This window comes from Tupaia chinensis, unplaced genomic scaffold, assembly GCF_000334495.1.
Source record: "Tupaia chinensis unplaced genomic scaffold, TupChi_1.0 Scaffold143796_1, whole genome shotgun sequence".
In the NCBI taxonomy this organism is placed as follows: domain Eukaryota; kingdom Metazoa; phylum Chordata; class Mammalia; order Scandentia; family Tupaiidae; genus Tupaia; species Tupaia belangeri.
Genome location: NW_006203646.1, coordinates 584,284 through 599,588, shown reverse-complemented (window position 1 = coordinate 599,588; position 15,305 = coordinate 584,284). Strand labels below are relative to the sequence as shown.

Sequence of the window (15,305 nt, the reverse complement as noted above, 5' to 3'; positions counted from 1 at the left end):
CATATTAATATATCACAATTATATATTAATTGTATATCTGTCCAACTTATAATATAGATTTTATATTATTATTAATAATATATATCACTGGAAGTACACACTAATGTAAATTACTAACTATAAAAATACATAATTAATAAACAGATTTACTTAGCAGAAATGTACAGATTAAAATAACAAAAAAGAATAACAAGACTCAGGTAGAATTATCAAGTTGTTGGGAAAGTCATGAGTATTTTTCTATGCAATCATGACTTTCCCAACCAACCAATAATATAATTTCCGTCTAAATTAAAAAGTAAAACAGGAGAGTGAATATTGACTTTTAGAGATTACTTAGTAAATTAAGAGTCATATCAAAGTCTGTAGGTAAATGTTTTGTATCTTCTTTTTCCCTTGATTCTCTGCCTCTCCTTCTGCCCCCCTCATTTCTCACCTTCCTCCCACGCTGTTGATGAAAATGTGTATGGTAATATCTTTGACTGAACTAATATACAGTGCATTCATGCTGGGAAAATTCATTTTGTATGCAGTAAAGACATACAGTGATTGACTAAAAAAAATTAAGAAAATGAAAGAGGAAAATAAAAAAAATGTCTGTAGGGGAATATTTCTTAGATTTTTGATTTAACAGTCTTACATCAATTGGGTACTAAATCATGGATCTTTAAAGGAGCAACCTCAAGATGCTCAGTCAGACATTAAGTTTAACCAAATAGTTCGAGCACTGTAACTGGGCATCCATGAGCAATTTGTAGGAAAGGTGTATCAGTGGAATTTTCTCTACATATAAATAAGCAACATTACCATTACTACTAAATCAACAGTCACTCTTAAACAAAGAAAGAAGGGCTAACTCATCTTATCCAAATGTGCACACTAAAACGTCAGCATTACCTGATAATTTTTAGACATCTGAAGCTATATAACTGATGTGGCTATTAATTATTTATTCATAATGCTAAACATTGTGCACATGTTTATCCCTCCCCCCATTTCACAAGTTTTATTCAACCTTTCTAAATATAGAATTATCACTAGCTTCATCATTTGTGTCAGTAAAATTAGTGTGAATATTCTAAACAGCTTTTGTTTTGTTTTGTTTTGTTTTCTTCCTCATGCTTAGTCTGAGTGTCCTCTGCCTTCCACTTCATCCGTTACGAAGATACTTAAGACTCTCTCACCATATCATGGCATCTGTTGCCAGTATCTGCTCTGCCTAGCTCTCAAGGTTCTCTGCAATTCAACTTCACCCTATAAATGCAGCCTACATTTCTGTCTACTGACTAACTACGCAATGTTAGAAATTATATAACTTCTGTCCTCAGCTTCTAGATTAATCAAAGGGAATCCTGTCACCTAGTTCATAGGAGTTTTTGAAAGCAGTGAAGTAGTCACGCACATCCTGACATTATTATTGCTATTGATAAAAGCCATGGCTTTCCTCATGCTGCCCATGCCCCCTTGTGCTCTCCCACAGGCCTGTGGTTCCAAGGAGTAGTTTTCGTGCTCAGTTCATGCTGTACTTCCTCTATGAAATCATATTTAAAACTCACCCACTGAATCCACTTGACTCTTGATCATCCCCAACACCCATTACCATTAGAGACTGGTTAGTTGTTGTCCAATTCCTTTATTAATGACAATATTAGCTTCCAACTTTACTATGAAACTAATGTTCTTAAAACAGTATCTGGGATACTTCCAAGGAAGTATCTGTGTTGAATCATCTAGGAAACCTTTAAAAATTCAGTCTTGGACTCCATCTCAGACCTACTAAATCAGATTCTGGGCACAGGCACAAAAATATGAATATTAACACTCGACTCAGATGACTTTATTGCACATCTAAGCTTGAGACTCACTGTAAAAGCACAGCTCTCAACCTTTTATTTCAAATCTTATGCCTGAGAGATATACCACTCTTCTGTACCAGAGGCTGAAACGTTCTTCTGTCTATCATGTCAACTTTACATTTTTGGAATCAGGCTTATTCCTCTGGATTCTAGAGAGAGCCTTACCACCCTGTAATAACTATTTCGTATTCTACAATATAGCCCAAATCGACATAGTACCAACTAAGTTAGCACGTGTAAGTACTTCCTGATAGCCTGATATATGACGGTCCTTCAGCTACTTCTACAACATAGTCAATCCATATTTATTGAACATCTTCTAATTGTCAGGCATTTACAAGGCATTGGGAAATGCATGTAAACTCTGACCGTACATTTGCACACCTCAAAATCTTTGATCTTCCTCTACTGCTTATTCATTATCACTTTTCTTCTTCTTCTTCTCCTTCTTCTTCTTCATGTTTTTAGAGAGAGATTGTTGCAATAAAACACATGAGCTCACCAGAGAGATAGAGAGAGAGACTGAGAGACAGAAAGCAGAAATCACCCCCAAGGAAGTTTGGCCATGTTGCGATCCCTTCTCTCCATTCTCCTCTTGGTATTTTGGGTACACAGGTACATGCACCTGGCATGAGCTTTAAGCCTCCAGGTCTAAAACTCAAACCATGGTCGACTACATGGGAGTCCAGTAGTGTAACCATTACATTATCTGCTGGTCCTTATTTGTTATTCTTCTAAAATGCATGTAGATTTGCCTTAAAAACATCATGAATTTAATTGTCCTTGTGTTAGGAGAGAAGTTATTTCATCTTCAGTTGCTCAAATAAATACTTTTAAGTTAAACCTCTTGGCAGTTAAATGGGAAATAGGTGCCAAATTATGATGTAAGGAAATGAGACTTAGAAATAGAAATGTCAGTAGTAGGTTACCCAACAAACACGAGCAAGAACCAATGGCTAGGCTACACAGAATCCCCTGTATTTTTCTATAAAGTAACGACAGAATAATAGAAACCCAATTCTCTACTGTTTAATGAAATATACATTTTGTAAATAAAATGCATAACTGGAAAGCAACATAAAAAAATCTTGTTTTTATATTTTTAAAAATTCATAGCCATTTAATTCCTTCTCTTTTTTTTATAGTGGGTTTAGAAGTATTTAAATGTCATCCAAAATGGTAAAATGATTTTGGAAAAACTGAGTAATATCAGGAATATTATGTAAATAAGTCAAGTCATAAAACTTAAAAAACAGATTTCCATTTATATGCTATATAAATTCAGTTCTCTCTTTTAAAATGATTTGTTAATGGTGTACAAGTCAAAGTAAATATTATTTTCAAATAATCTATAGCTTGAATTAAGGCTAATAATTTGTACGATATATTTAACAGATTTCTCTTTCTAAAAATAAACAATGAATGAAAAAAAAATGACCAAGATGCTCATGTATTTGTAAGATCACAGAAAAACACGTACCTCTTTACATTGGTGGTAGTGATATGTATTTTTAAAGAATGAAACTGGGACCAGCAGTTGGCATAATGGCTATGTTGCTGGACTCCCATGTAGCTAACAGCAGTTCGAGTCCCAGACCTGGTGGCTTAAACTCACATCAGGAGCATGTGTGTGCATGCCCAGGATCTTGAGAGGAGAATGGAGAAGAACAGATTGTGGCATGGCCATCCCCCTGGGGGGTAATTTCTCACTTTCTGTCTCTCTGTCTCTGTGTTTCTGATGAGCGTGCGCACCCTATACCAAAAATCTCTCAAAAAAAAAAGAATGAAACTCATGATCTGTTAAGTGAAAATGTAGACTACAATGTTCTGTCTATAATAAAACTAAATGCAATGTGTAAAATGTGAATAATGAAGTAGAAAGGACTGGAAGGTAACATAGGCAAATTGAACACAGTTTTTAAAGAAATAACAAGGATATGGATAACATTTGCCTTTGATGTTTGTTGATACTTTAACTTTTTTTTCCCTTTAAAGTTTATTTATTTACTTCTTCCATGAGAGATAAAGACAAAGAGAGAAAGAGAGAGACAGGCATCCCCTAGAGAGTCTTCATGCTACAATCCTACCCTCAGCCTCAGCTAGCCAATACAACTGGTGCCCAGCGTTCACAGAGATCTCAGGGAATGGACCTGTGACCTTCTCCTAAGGCCTCAGCATCACGAGGCGTTGCGTTACCTATGGTTTCCTATGTCACTATATAACACTAAACATAAATGAAATGGTGATTGAGCACAAAAACCATTACTTACTCAGAAAATCTCTTTTCTTCTATTTGCTTAGGAGAAGAAAGCACACCACTATTCTTTCCACCAGTGATTTTCAACCAAAGACAATCCCCTACCCACCCAGGGCACATTTGGCAACTTCTGGAGACATTTTTGATTTTCACATTTTAGAAGTGCCACTGACATCTAGATGGTAGAGAACAGGGATACTGTTAAACAACCTACACAAAACAGCATCCCACCACAGACACTATGTGGTGAAAATGCATTTAGTGCTGAGATTGCAAAACAAGTCAGTGTCCTGGCTAACATTAAGCCCTCCTTCCAGGAAAAATACATTCTCTAACTTAAATTCTTGTAGAAGTTTGCATGCATATTTATTCTCTTCTGGGGAGAAAAACTAAAACACACATGATGCACTTCTAAAGAAATGAAATTTTAAGATATTCCTCTTGCCTATTTTCTTGCAGGGTAAGCCCACAGTCAGCCTTTACTTTAGGCGAGAGCATTGTTGAAAGCTACAACAAATGATTTGTTCTAAAAATTAACCAGTATCAGTAAATTCAGGAACTAGCACTATCAAGTGGTGTAGTTATTTAAAAATGAATGAAATAAGCTTTCTAGAGATGTGGGGTGGAGAGAGACCAGGGTGGGAAAGAAAAGGAAAAGAACTCAAATGCCTTTAAGATAATTATTTGCAGAAGCAATTTATCAGAAAGCATAAAAATTCATCCTTAATATGTTCAACTGGCAAATGAGTTCTTCACAATAAAAGAAGGAAAAAGGAAGAGTATGGTCATTTCGCATAGCAGTCATCCACAGTCTAAAACCACTGAGATAGGTTCTAGTTCTTGAACATACATGACGTGACATTTCACAACTATTATTTAAAATCAATTAGTGGTCAGGACCAGCAGGCGTAGTGGTTACACCACTGGACTCTCACATGGCCAACCACGGTTCAAGTCCTAGACCCAGCAGCTTAAAACTCATGCCAGGTGCACGTGTGTGTGTGTATTTGTGTGCATCCAAAATCCCAAGAGGAGAATGGAGGAGAAGGGATGTGGTGTGGCCATCCTCCCTGGGGAGTGATTTCTCACTCTCTGTCTCTCTGGTGAGCACACATGCCCTATAACAAAAATCTCTCTTGGGAAAAAAAAAAGTCAATTAGTGGCCTTCTGTAATGAATACCTGACAGATTCTGTTGACAGAATAAAAAATATTAAAGAAATTAACAAGTGACACTCATTCACAATGAAAGAAATTATAACACAAGCATCATCCTCAACTCCTCAATAGCTTATAAAAATCTCCTTTTATCACTTGGCTTAAGTTGTACACTGTATACAAAATATAAATTCCTTAAAGACAAGGGCCCCATTTTATATTGGGTTGTTGGGAAAGTCATGACATATATTTCTATGTTTTTCTATAGAAAAATGCACCATGACTTTCCCAACAACCTATTTAATGTACACATAATAACGTACCTATCTGAGACCATCATTTTAATGAAATCAAAATATTTTTCCAAGGTGGAAAAGAAGAAGAGCAAAAGAACCATCTTATGAAGAACTAAGTTTATTTCAACTACTTACTTTGTTTTTAAAATTTAAAACAACCAACTACAACCCAAAGGGTCCTCATGGAATGAAAATGATCAAAAGTAAAGCTTTACTATGTTTTAAATTATAGTGTAACTAGATCATTAAGAGTGAAGGGTGTGAAGGCAGTCATTTGCAAGCTGTGTGACCTTGAACAAGTTATTTAACCTCTCTGAGTCTCAGGTCCCTCTTTTGTAAATAGGTTGATAGCAGCAATCTTGGTTATTTTTAGGAGAGTTGGTTGAGATGAATGTTGTTGACCCAAGTTAAGGATTTGGTAAACCTAAGCTATAATTATTTTATTATACTAGGTCTTCAGAAAAGCCATGATGTATTTTTCTATGCAAAAATGTGTCATGACTTTTCCGATAACCTAATATTAATGTTACATTGCTGATGATGATGGAGACTGTGGAGCACTGTGTAAGAAGAGGAGAAAGAGAAGGAAAGGAGAAAGGGAAGAGGAGAAAAATGAAGGAGAAAACAACGGTCTGCTAAAATCAGCTAAAAATGGGTAGGAGAGTTTCAAAGCATGATCCATTTTGATGTAAGTCTGCCTGTGGTCGCTGAGTGTTCATGCACCCTTCACCATGCTTCACGCTTCTAAGTGACCTTAGTTACCTCTTCTCCACCGAGGCCAATTTTAACCTCCTCTAAATCTCAACCTAAAGTATCTCCTACGACACAGAGAAAATATAGGTCTTCAGTCAAGAAAGCCTTAGCTTCCGTCCTGCTACCCAACTCCACCTACGCCTTTGTATCTTCAACCTACTTCCTTATAAAGAATATTTCTTCTGTAAGTTATGTGTGACTCTTTTTAGTAATTTTCCTCTTCCTATTTTCTTCAGAATCTAACTTTTCTTTTTTAAAAAAATTTTACATTTAATTACTGTACATCTTTATAACACACAAAATGAACTTTCCAGGCACGAATGCACTGCGTATTAGTATAGTCAAAGATATTACCATATACATTATCATTAAGAGATAATTTCCCATTTTGATGTCCATTAAATGTTTTGCTTTTCCCTCCCTTAATTCCTTTCCTCTAGCCCCCCACTGTCCACCCTCCTCCCACTCTTTCTCTAGCACCCACATTTGCTCTTCCTGTTTTTATACCTTCCAATTTTTTCAGTTTCTGCTATAAAGTACAGGTATTTGGTATCTATTAAGTGGGGACATACAATATCTTCTTTCATAGTCTGGCTTGCTTCACTTAGCACTAAATGAAAGATTTAATGCTAACAGAATCTAACTTTTCAAAAGATAGTCTCCAACCACTAAAAATCCTCTTGCTGCATTTACCAATAAGCTTCTACTTACTATATTTGGAAGACAAATCTCACAACTTATTTCATTGATCATGTGGCATTAGACTCAACTGACCATTTTCTTGTTTTTTACATCAATTGTACCTCGGCATCTAAGACATTATTATATGGGGTTTCGCATAGTAACATATTAACTCTCTGCTTCTTAGATCATTATTAATTTTCTTTGTGGACTCCTTTTCAGTTTTCTACTACTTAAATTACAGTACTGACCAGATTTCTATTTTTTTTTTTTTGACTTAGAGAGACAGATTTTTGTTAGAGGGCATGTGTGCTTGCCACAGAGATAGAGACGGAGATAAAAAGTGAGAAGTCACCCCCTGGGGGGATGGCCACGCCACAATCCCTTTTCCTTCATTCTCCTCTAGGGATTTTGGGCACACAAGCACACAGGCCTGGCGTGAGTTTTAAGCCACCAGGTCTGGGACTCAAACTGTGGTAGAGTACATGGGACTCCAGCAATGTAACTATTATGCAATCTGCTGGTCCCACCAGATCTCAATTTTAAGGTGTCATCTCATTTTCTCTTTTTAATTTTACCTATTCATACAGTTATAAGTACCACTGATATCTTAACAATGCTCAAGTCTCTCTCTCTTGTCCTGACTTTGCCCTCAGCAGTAGACTTAAATTTTCCAATTGCCTACCAGCGTCTTCACTTGGAGGTTGCATGTATAAGCAAAATCAACATTTTCCAAAATGAACTCATGGTCTGCCCACAGGTCTCTTCCCTGCTCTGTCTCGACTGCCCCTCCTGTCTTTGTAGGTCAATAAATGACACCATCAGAAATTTGAGATTCACCAAGCTTTGCCACTTCTACCTTACAAATATGCTGCTGTTGTACCCTCTCAACTTCAATCCACCCAACGTTTTCAAACCCATCTTCCAGAGCTGGATGCTGTTTGTGCAAATCTCCTACTGATATCCTTTCATAAGTCCCTACACTCTTGGGACAAAGAGTAAACTCTTGAGAAAGACACAAAAATGATCTTCATAATTTGATCATGATCAATGGCTTCAATAGTAATTCTAATCCTCCTCATTCCAATTCCAGCCATTCTAAAGTCCCTGCAAATCCCTTACACCATTGTGTTTCCTGTGTCATACCCTCCTACATACCAATGCTTTCTATGTTTTGAAAACATTGTGTTCCACTATTTGGGACATCTATGCACAGATCTTTAACCTTCTTCTTCACCTGGATAAATGCTATGTAAGACACAGCATTCTTACTATGCTCTGAGTACTTCTTTCAAAGCACTTACAACTCTACAAAGTGACTCTTTCTACTTTTGTTGGTTTAAATAGTGAGTGTCTTGAAGTTGAGAACTATGACTCTATGCTGCATTTTTCCACATACATAGTACAATGTGTAGTGAATAATACTAAATTATTGCTATGAAAACTAAATTCTTTTTTTTTTTTGAGAGGACTTTGCTACAGGGTGCATGAGCTCGCCAGAAAGACAGAGAGAGACAGAGAGACAGAAAGCGAGAAATCACCCCCCAGGGGGGATGGCCACGCCACAACCCCTTCTCCTTCATTCTCCTCTTGGGATCTTGGGCATGCAGGCACATGCGCCTGGTGTGAGTTTAAGCCGCCAGGTCTGGGACTCGAACCACAATTGACTACATGGGAGTCCAGCAACATAGCCATTACACTAACTGCTGGTCCCCAAAACTAAATTCTTCACGCAATATTTGTTTTATTCAGTAGGAGACAAATAGTCACACAACCATTTGTATATAGAACACAACCACAGAGGGGAGGAGACTCGCTATGACCTTGTCTAGATGAAATTTATAGACATAAAAAAGGTAGAATAAATTGTAAAATATGAGACAATTTGAGATACCAAATACATAATGTGTGATGAAATCAACATTGCCAAGGGAATTTATATGAGATGGCAAACATAGGTACTTACTTGGCTGATGAGAAAAGGTTTTACAGAGAAATTTTAACACTTTAGTTAATATAAGTATTATAAGAATCAGTAAGAACCAGAGTTAGAATGTAGGAATAATGAACAGCCAGATATATTCAATGGGGTCAGGGACAGGTCGATCTTGCTCACTGCTCTGTCCAGAAGGCCTAACACATGCCTGGATCATAGTAGCTGCTATGTATTTATTGAATGGAATTTTAAACTGTGCAGCTGGTGATGTGAGAAAACATCTGTTAAAAAAAGCAGCACTTTTCTCCATTTGCCATTCCATAAAAAGGTAATTTGTATATGTGTTTACTAGAACTCTTTCCTCAAAAGTTAAATATTGCTTCACTCTTTGGTTGGCAAATGTGTTGTTTCAAGATGGAGAAGAATCTGCTTTAAATGAAGAGAAAGCTATTTCAGTTCATCATCCTCAGAGCCAAATTTGAATCTTAAAATGCACTTTTCATCAAAGAATCTTAACAAAAAGATTCCTGCCAATTTAACCAAGACATCTAAAAATATTTCATTCCAAAGCTAAGTTTTCTGCTCAGGAGCATTCTAATTGAGATCACCTTCTTCCAAAGATCTTCCGTTGAGCTGACAATCACTTGAGTCACATGGCTTATATACCATCACCACCTTCCTGAGTAGCAGCTCACAACTTCATGCAGTTTAGGAATTCTACATTTTCCTAAATTTCCAAGACTTTCCCAAGACTTCTTTATACTCAACAGAAATTTATAAATAATAATAATAAATAAACCAGAGATAGATGTAACTTTGAGTTGGAAGTCAATTTAGCATGTTCCCCCTCATTCCAAACATGAGGAAACAGAGACAATTGGTAAACACCAACCAAAGCACACTCAGGAAAGCAGCTGGGATGGCTCTTGTGTGCTAGCCTGGTTTCATTCTTCTTTATGTTCATGGAACACCAACACATTCACATGTATCATTGTATTAGTCCTAGCAGTCACCTGACGTAGGTAAAAGGAGACTATTGCTCCCCTTTTACAGGTGAGAAAACTGAGCCCAGTCTGACTGAATTCTCTCAGGATGACTAAGCATTTGAAGTAGGACTAATACTAAAGACTCCTGTTTCAGTCCAGGGCCCTTCCATCACTGCCATTTATATGGAGCATCACGTTGACATGGTCATTTGCTCATTTAATACAAGGGGTCAATGACAATTGAGGTGGTTTGTGCCTACCATTCTTCAAAGGAAGATGTGCTATAACCAGAGAATGTTACAATTACCAGAGGTTGCAGTCCAGAAAAGATAATGAGGCAGAAATGTGTGTTAATCAATTTTGAGGTTTCACTTAAATAATCAATCCATCATTCTTTCAGAATTGAATCTAATTAGAAGAACTTAACCTTCTTAGAGTTGGGATAATATACCATAAACATCTTTTATTTAGACACAGGGATGGAATTTCCCATCTGTTGCTTCAAAACAAATAACCATATTTTTCAAAAAATACATCACAAGAGTCTTCTTGGGAGGATTAATTTTAAGTCATTAGATTGCTAGCTGAACTAAATGTTAATGTTTTAACAAGCTGAAATGTGACTGGGCAAATCCATGGGTGTTAGCATTAGGCTAAGAAAGGAATTTGGCTTGGAATTTTTAACACGAGGTTCTAATCATTAATGCTGCAATGCTGTCCCATTTACAACCTGACATTTATTTTTGCACTTTCAACATCCCATGATTTTTCAGCAACAGTGAATAGCTTTAAGTGATGACACCTCACTTAGCTGAATATATATTTTGACTCGCAGGTCTTTGCCCTGTGTCCACCTCACATATTTCTCCAAAATGTTGCATGCAGGTAAAAATAAGCAAAAATTAAGAAGGGAAAAGAAAATAAAAGCTGCCCCTCTAAGCAATTTTAGGATCTCTAACATCTAAGTTCCTAACTAACCCACTGGAGTAACCTCCAGTATCTCATGATTGTCTCTTCAGATTTGAGATTTTTCTTACATATTTTTTCATAAAAATTCCATTTTTATGATGCTCTAAAGAAGCAAGTGGCAAAACTCAGGAGCAGGAAAAGAGCATAAATGAAAATGCAAATGAGATTCTGATTCACCACATGTAAGGCACAGACCCACACCTGGTTTCTATATAACTTTGTTCTTAGCAGCACAATTTAGATTCCAATACCTAGGATTTAGGAGGCACCCATATTAGGACATTTTCCATTTTCGTGCTGAAAATCTAAACATGAGTTGATGAAAGATCTCAAATTCCACAAAATGTGTGGTTTTGAATCATCCAATATTGTCTTTGGTCTGTGTTTATAGTCTAGATGATAAAAAAAAAAAACTTTCTCATGTATAGGAATGTAAGAAGAGTCATGTCATTAAATCATTAATGAAACAGTTTAGCATTCCCTCAAGTTTTACTAAGATGGCCCAGAATGTTTTAATACCTCATGATTATCATTTGTCTTTGGCCAGTGCATAAGGACAGTGCTGGCTATTTGAGCTTTCTCTTTGTTTGAATTCTTGGAATATGGAAATGTGTGTAATGTTGAGAGTGTGTCAAAGACCTAGTACATTGGCCCTCTTCAGTTAATTAATTAGTATCCTAACTTTCAAATCCTGATGGCTGGCTTAGAAGTTATTTGCATAAAAGCTTACACACTACCTGCCTCCCTTCTTTAATACAATAATTCAATCAGTCTCTAGACAGCTATGTTGCAACACAATCTTCTGAAATGCTCTCTGTGTTATCAGGACTGAAAGTAACACTGGTGTCTTACATTAAAAAGTGGCTTCTCTAAGGGGATTTTAAAAACTTTTAAAACACAGAGTAGAAAAGTCACTGGAGAAAATCCCCCAAGTAAATGAGGGAATCTGGGACACTTGTGTTCTCATATGTCTGCAGTGCTCTAACATGGGCAGCAGGGGGCGCTCCTGCATGAAGCAAACCCCCCACACGTGTTTCCTGGTTACGAATACAGAGGTTTTTTTCTCTTAGCACTTGCCCCAAGTCCAGGGAGGTAGCCACTAAGGAGTACTGCTGTGGATAAATTGTACAAGCTTAGGGCACGTGAAGAAGGATCAGGAGAAGCCGCGTGGGACTGAGTCTGCCTTTTGGAAACACAGTGGCCAATTCTTATTTTATTTTGGTAGACAGAGGAGTTTAAAGGAGGTGGCAAGCAAAGGGGATGCTGTGGGAGGGGAGGGTTGTCATTGACTATAAAGAAGCAGTCTCCCAAAGCAACAAGTGGACATCAGTATACCAGGGTCATTTACTGCCTCCTTTTGCAGTTCAGTTTGCAAGTTATATTCTCTGCTAAATGTCAAAATATTCCCCCTTCTACTGATCCCACCACAACCTAGAAGATCACTTGATGAACTGGATTTCCTACAGAGCCTTAAGAAATATGGCTTCTGCAGGGGGTCTCCTGTGTGTGGCTACATTTTACATGCAAATGTGTGATGCATTTCACTGGCTCTATGCCAAGTTTATGAACCAGGTTGGAGAAATCATTAGTAACAAGAAAGAGCCGACTCTGTAACCTCGAAAAGGGTGCATTTCAAGACAAAATTTCCTCTTTGCCCCCACCTCATACGCATACTCACGCACACCCCACCTCCCACGGTTGGCTCCCTCCTCCTCGTTCCCAAATGAAGGTCTGCACAGGCATAGCCATAAACCTCAGTACTCACCATATTGACTTCAGAAACCATATCAATGCTGGCGATGTCAATATTCATTCCCACAGCCACTGGGGGACCTGCAAACCAAAATGGCCAGCCACGTGATTTTTCTCAGAACTTCATTCATTCTTAGCAAGAGTTGTCCCCAGGCAAGCAGGGGCATGGGACATTCTGCCCCTTACTGCTCACCCTTACATGCTTCAATACCCCTGGTTCCTCTACAAAAACGGCAGCAGACGCCCACTCCTCTAGCAAATGCTCTATTACACATGTACACACGTGTGCTAAGGGGCGAGGGACTCCAGCTCCATCTGCACATGTAGATGTCTCAGCATGTCAATACACACAACTCACAGAAAGGCAGGACTCCTTCTAGCCCTGGGTATTTTTGTATATTGCATGAAACCCCTTCCTCCTCTTTCTTTCCCACCCCCTTCTAAGTGCTGGTTTTAACTATTTAAGTGTCTTGCAAGCTGTGAGAAGCAAATTAAATGGGCGTATCTGCACATCTAGGGCTGCAAGCCAGACAGGTGCTTCCCCTTCCAATCTTCTCTGCCCTCCCATTTTGTCCCCCTCACACCCTCCCATCCCCCAACCCCTCCCCTTCTCGCCCCATGCTGTGAGGCTAGGAGGACTGAATAATATCCAGACAGAAGCCACTTTAAACCATGGCCAGAAGAACTCTTCCAAAGTAGGCGGGCCACAGGGGGTTAATGCCGCTTCTCAACCAATTGTCTGTACATCCTGTCCTCAAAAATGTTCACGATGGCCTTTGGTAAGTAAGGTTCTCTGGACACACTAGTAACTAAACTTAAGAGGTTTGTATCTCAGCAAAGGTAGTGAAGCAAAGGATCTGAAACAGTGAAGCTGAAGAATAGCAGTCACTAACCCTGAGTACACACCAAGAGGGTCTGGTTGAAAGACCATCCCAGTGCTGGATAGTAACAGACTGGCTTAAGTTTGGATTGGTTTCTCAATGTGGTAAAACGGAGACACATTCGGTGCACCACATGCACCCACACCAAAGGAAAGGGAAGAGACAGCGCGCACACAGCTTAAAAGACAGCTTCGGCACAAACTAGACTGTTTCTAATTGGCAAGGCAACCCATTACCTCCAAAATCTGGTCTCAGACGGATGTCATAGCCTTTCAGGAGTCTATCCACCGTCTCTTTAACCAGCGACATATTACTAGGGTCATTGACACTAAAGAAAGAAATGACAATAAACAGGCATCAATAAGGAGGCAGTCCCAGCGTCTTCAGCATCTGATGCTCACTACATATCCCTGCTCACAGAGGTATGCAGACAGAGCCCTTCAAAGTGAGAAAGGAAAAAAGAGAAACCCAGGGCACACTTACCTCTGCGCACAGACAGCGGCGATTATTAAGGGGAATGACCAAATCCCAAAGTAGCCCCTTTTCCGGACTCTCCACATCCCTTTAGTTTTTGATGGGATTGAGGGTTTCACTGAAGACCGGAGATCCAACTTAGTCTGCCCAGTGCAGTAATGCTAATGTGAAGCGCATGCGCACGGCGTACCAAAACATCAAAGGGGCAGCGGCGGCTGCCGGGGACCGAGCAGATTTCCTTGTTTAAAAAAAAAAAAAAATTAAAGGGGAAAAAGAAAAAGCATATATATGTATGATATATACATATTTGAATCATATAGGAAAGTCACCCCCCAGGACCATCCAGAGTAAAATCTTTGTTGTTCTTTCGTTAAGACAAAAACAACTACAGCGTCTGGTAAGTTTCGGTAGTTGCAGGCGGCAGTTTGCACCTCGCGGGTTGTGGGTTTTAAGTGTGTGTGTGTATCCTCTTAAATATGCAAAACCAGATTCGGAATTTAGGGGAGAGCAGGTGTGGGGTGCGAAAGGAAGATGGGTGTCTGGGAGCCCACTGCTGGTCTTAGCAGGAGGCAGGGGCGAGGAGTTTGAACTTTATTTCCTTGGCGAATAGCATCCCCGGCCTGGGGCGAGATGGGGGTGGGGTGGGGGTTGTGCGGCGCGGGGTGGGGGTGAGAGGACGACGGGAGCTGGAGGCGAAGGGGGAGGGAGGAGAGAAACCAATGGGAGGAGTGCTGAGCCACCCTTTGGATTTGGGGCGTTGGGTGGGGGGAGGTGGAGAATAGGAAAGAAACCAAAAAATAAGAAAGGAAGAAAGGAGAAGAAAAGAATAAAAAAGATGCCTGATCTTCTCTAGGAGCCAGGGAGCAAGCTTTTCTTCACTACTCACGAGCGATTTCTGTCTCCTCTCCTCACCCTTTGCCCCCTATTCTCAGCGAAGAAAACCTCGGGGTCCTGGTTTCTCGCCGTGTGACGTTCCTGACCCGCTAGTCCGGGTTATTTATAGCAGGAGGCGGGGAGGGTGCGAGGGGAGCAGAAAGGCACCGCTGTCTCTCCAGGTTTCAGTCGAATCCTGCACTGGGAAATTATCAGTCGGCAGGGTGGGATCTGGATGGAGGGGGCGATGGGACTGGGGGCGTGAGCCCCGGGTGACTAGCGCCCCATTGCAGGTGAGGGGGCCAGAGGGAGTGGGCGGTGGCACGCCGCAGGAAGGGCAGGTGGCCCGGTGGGACGCGCCCTGGCCAGGCCCCCTACGCCCCCTCGGGCGCACGCGCACCCGCGCGCGCTCACACGTGCAGGGACACTCCCGCC

At 39.7% G+C, this 15,305-nt stretch overlaps 1 protein-coding gene across 1 annotated transcript in view; it reads right to left on the bottom strand.

The window, feature by feature from the left end:
• The window catches only part of GABRB2 (gamma-aminobutyric acid type A receptor subunit beta2), a 265,292-nt gene extending 250,181 nt beyond the window's left edge, over window positions 1–15,111 (bottom strand). The window contains exons 1-4 of the mRNA XM_006165055.2: window positions 14,884–15,111; window positions 14,007–14,235; window positions 13,760–13,851; window positions 12,656–12,723 (exon numbers count right to left, since the gene is read on the bottom strand). Coding sequence (XP_006165117.1) covers window positions 12,656–12,723; window positions 13,760–13,851; window positions 14,007–14,083 — 237 coding nt within the window. The 5' untranslated portion in view covers window positions 14,084–14,235; window positions 14,884–15,111. The remainder of the gene's footprint in view (window positions 1–12,655; window positions 12,724–13,759; window positions 13,852–14,006; window positions 14,236–14,883) is intronic.
• Between the last annotated feature and the right edge of the window lie 194 nt (window positions 15,112–15,305).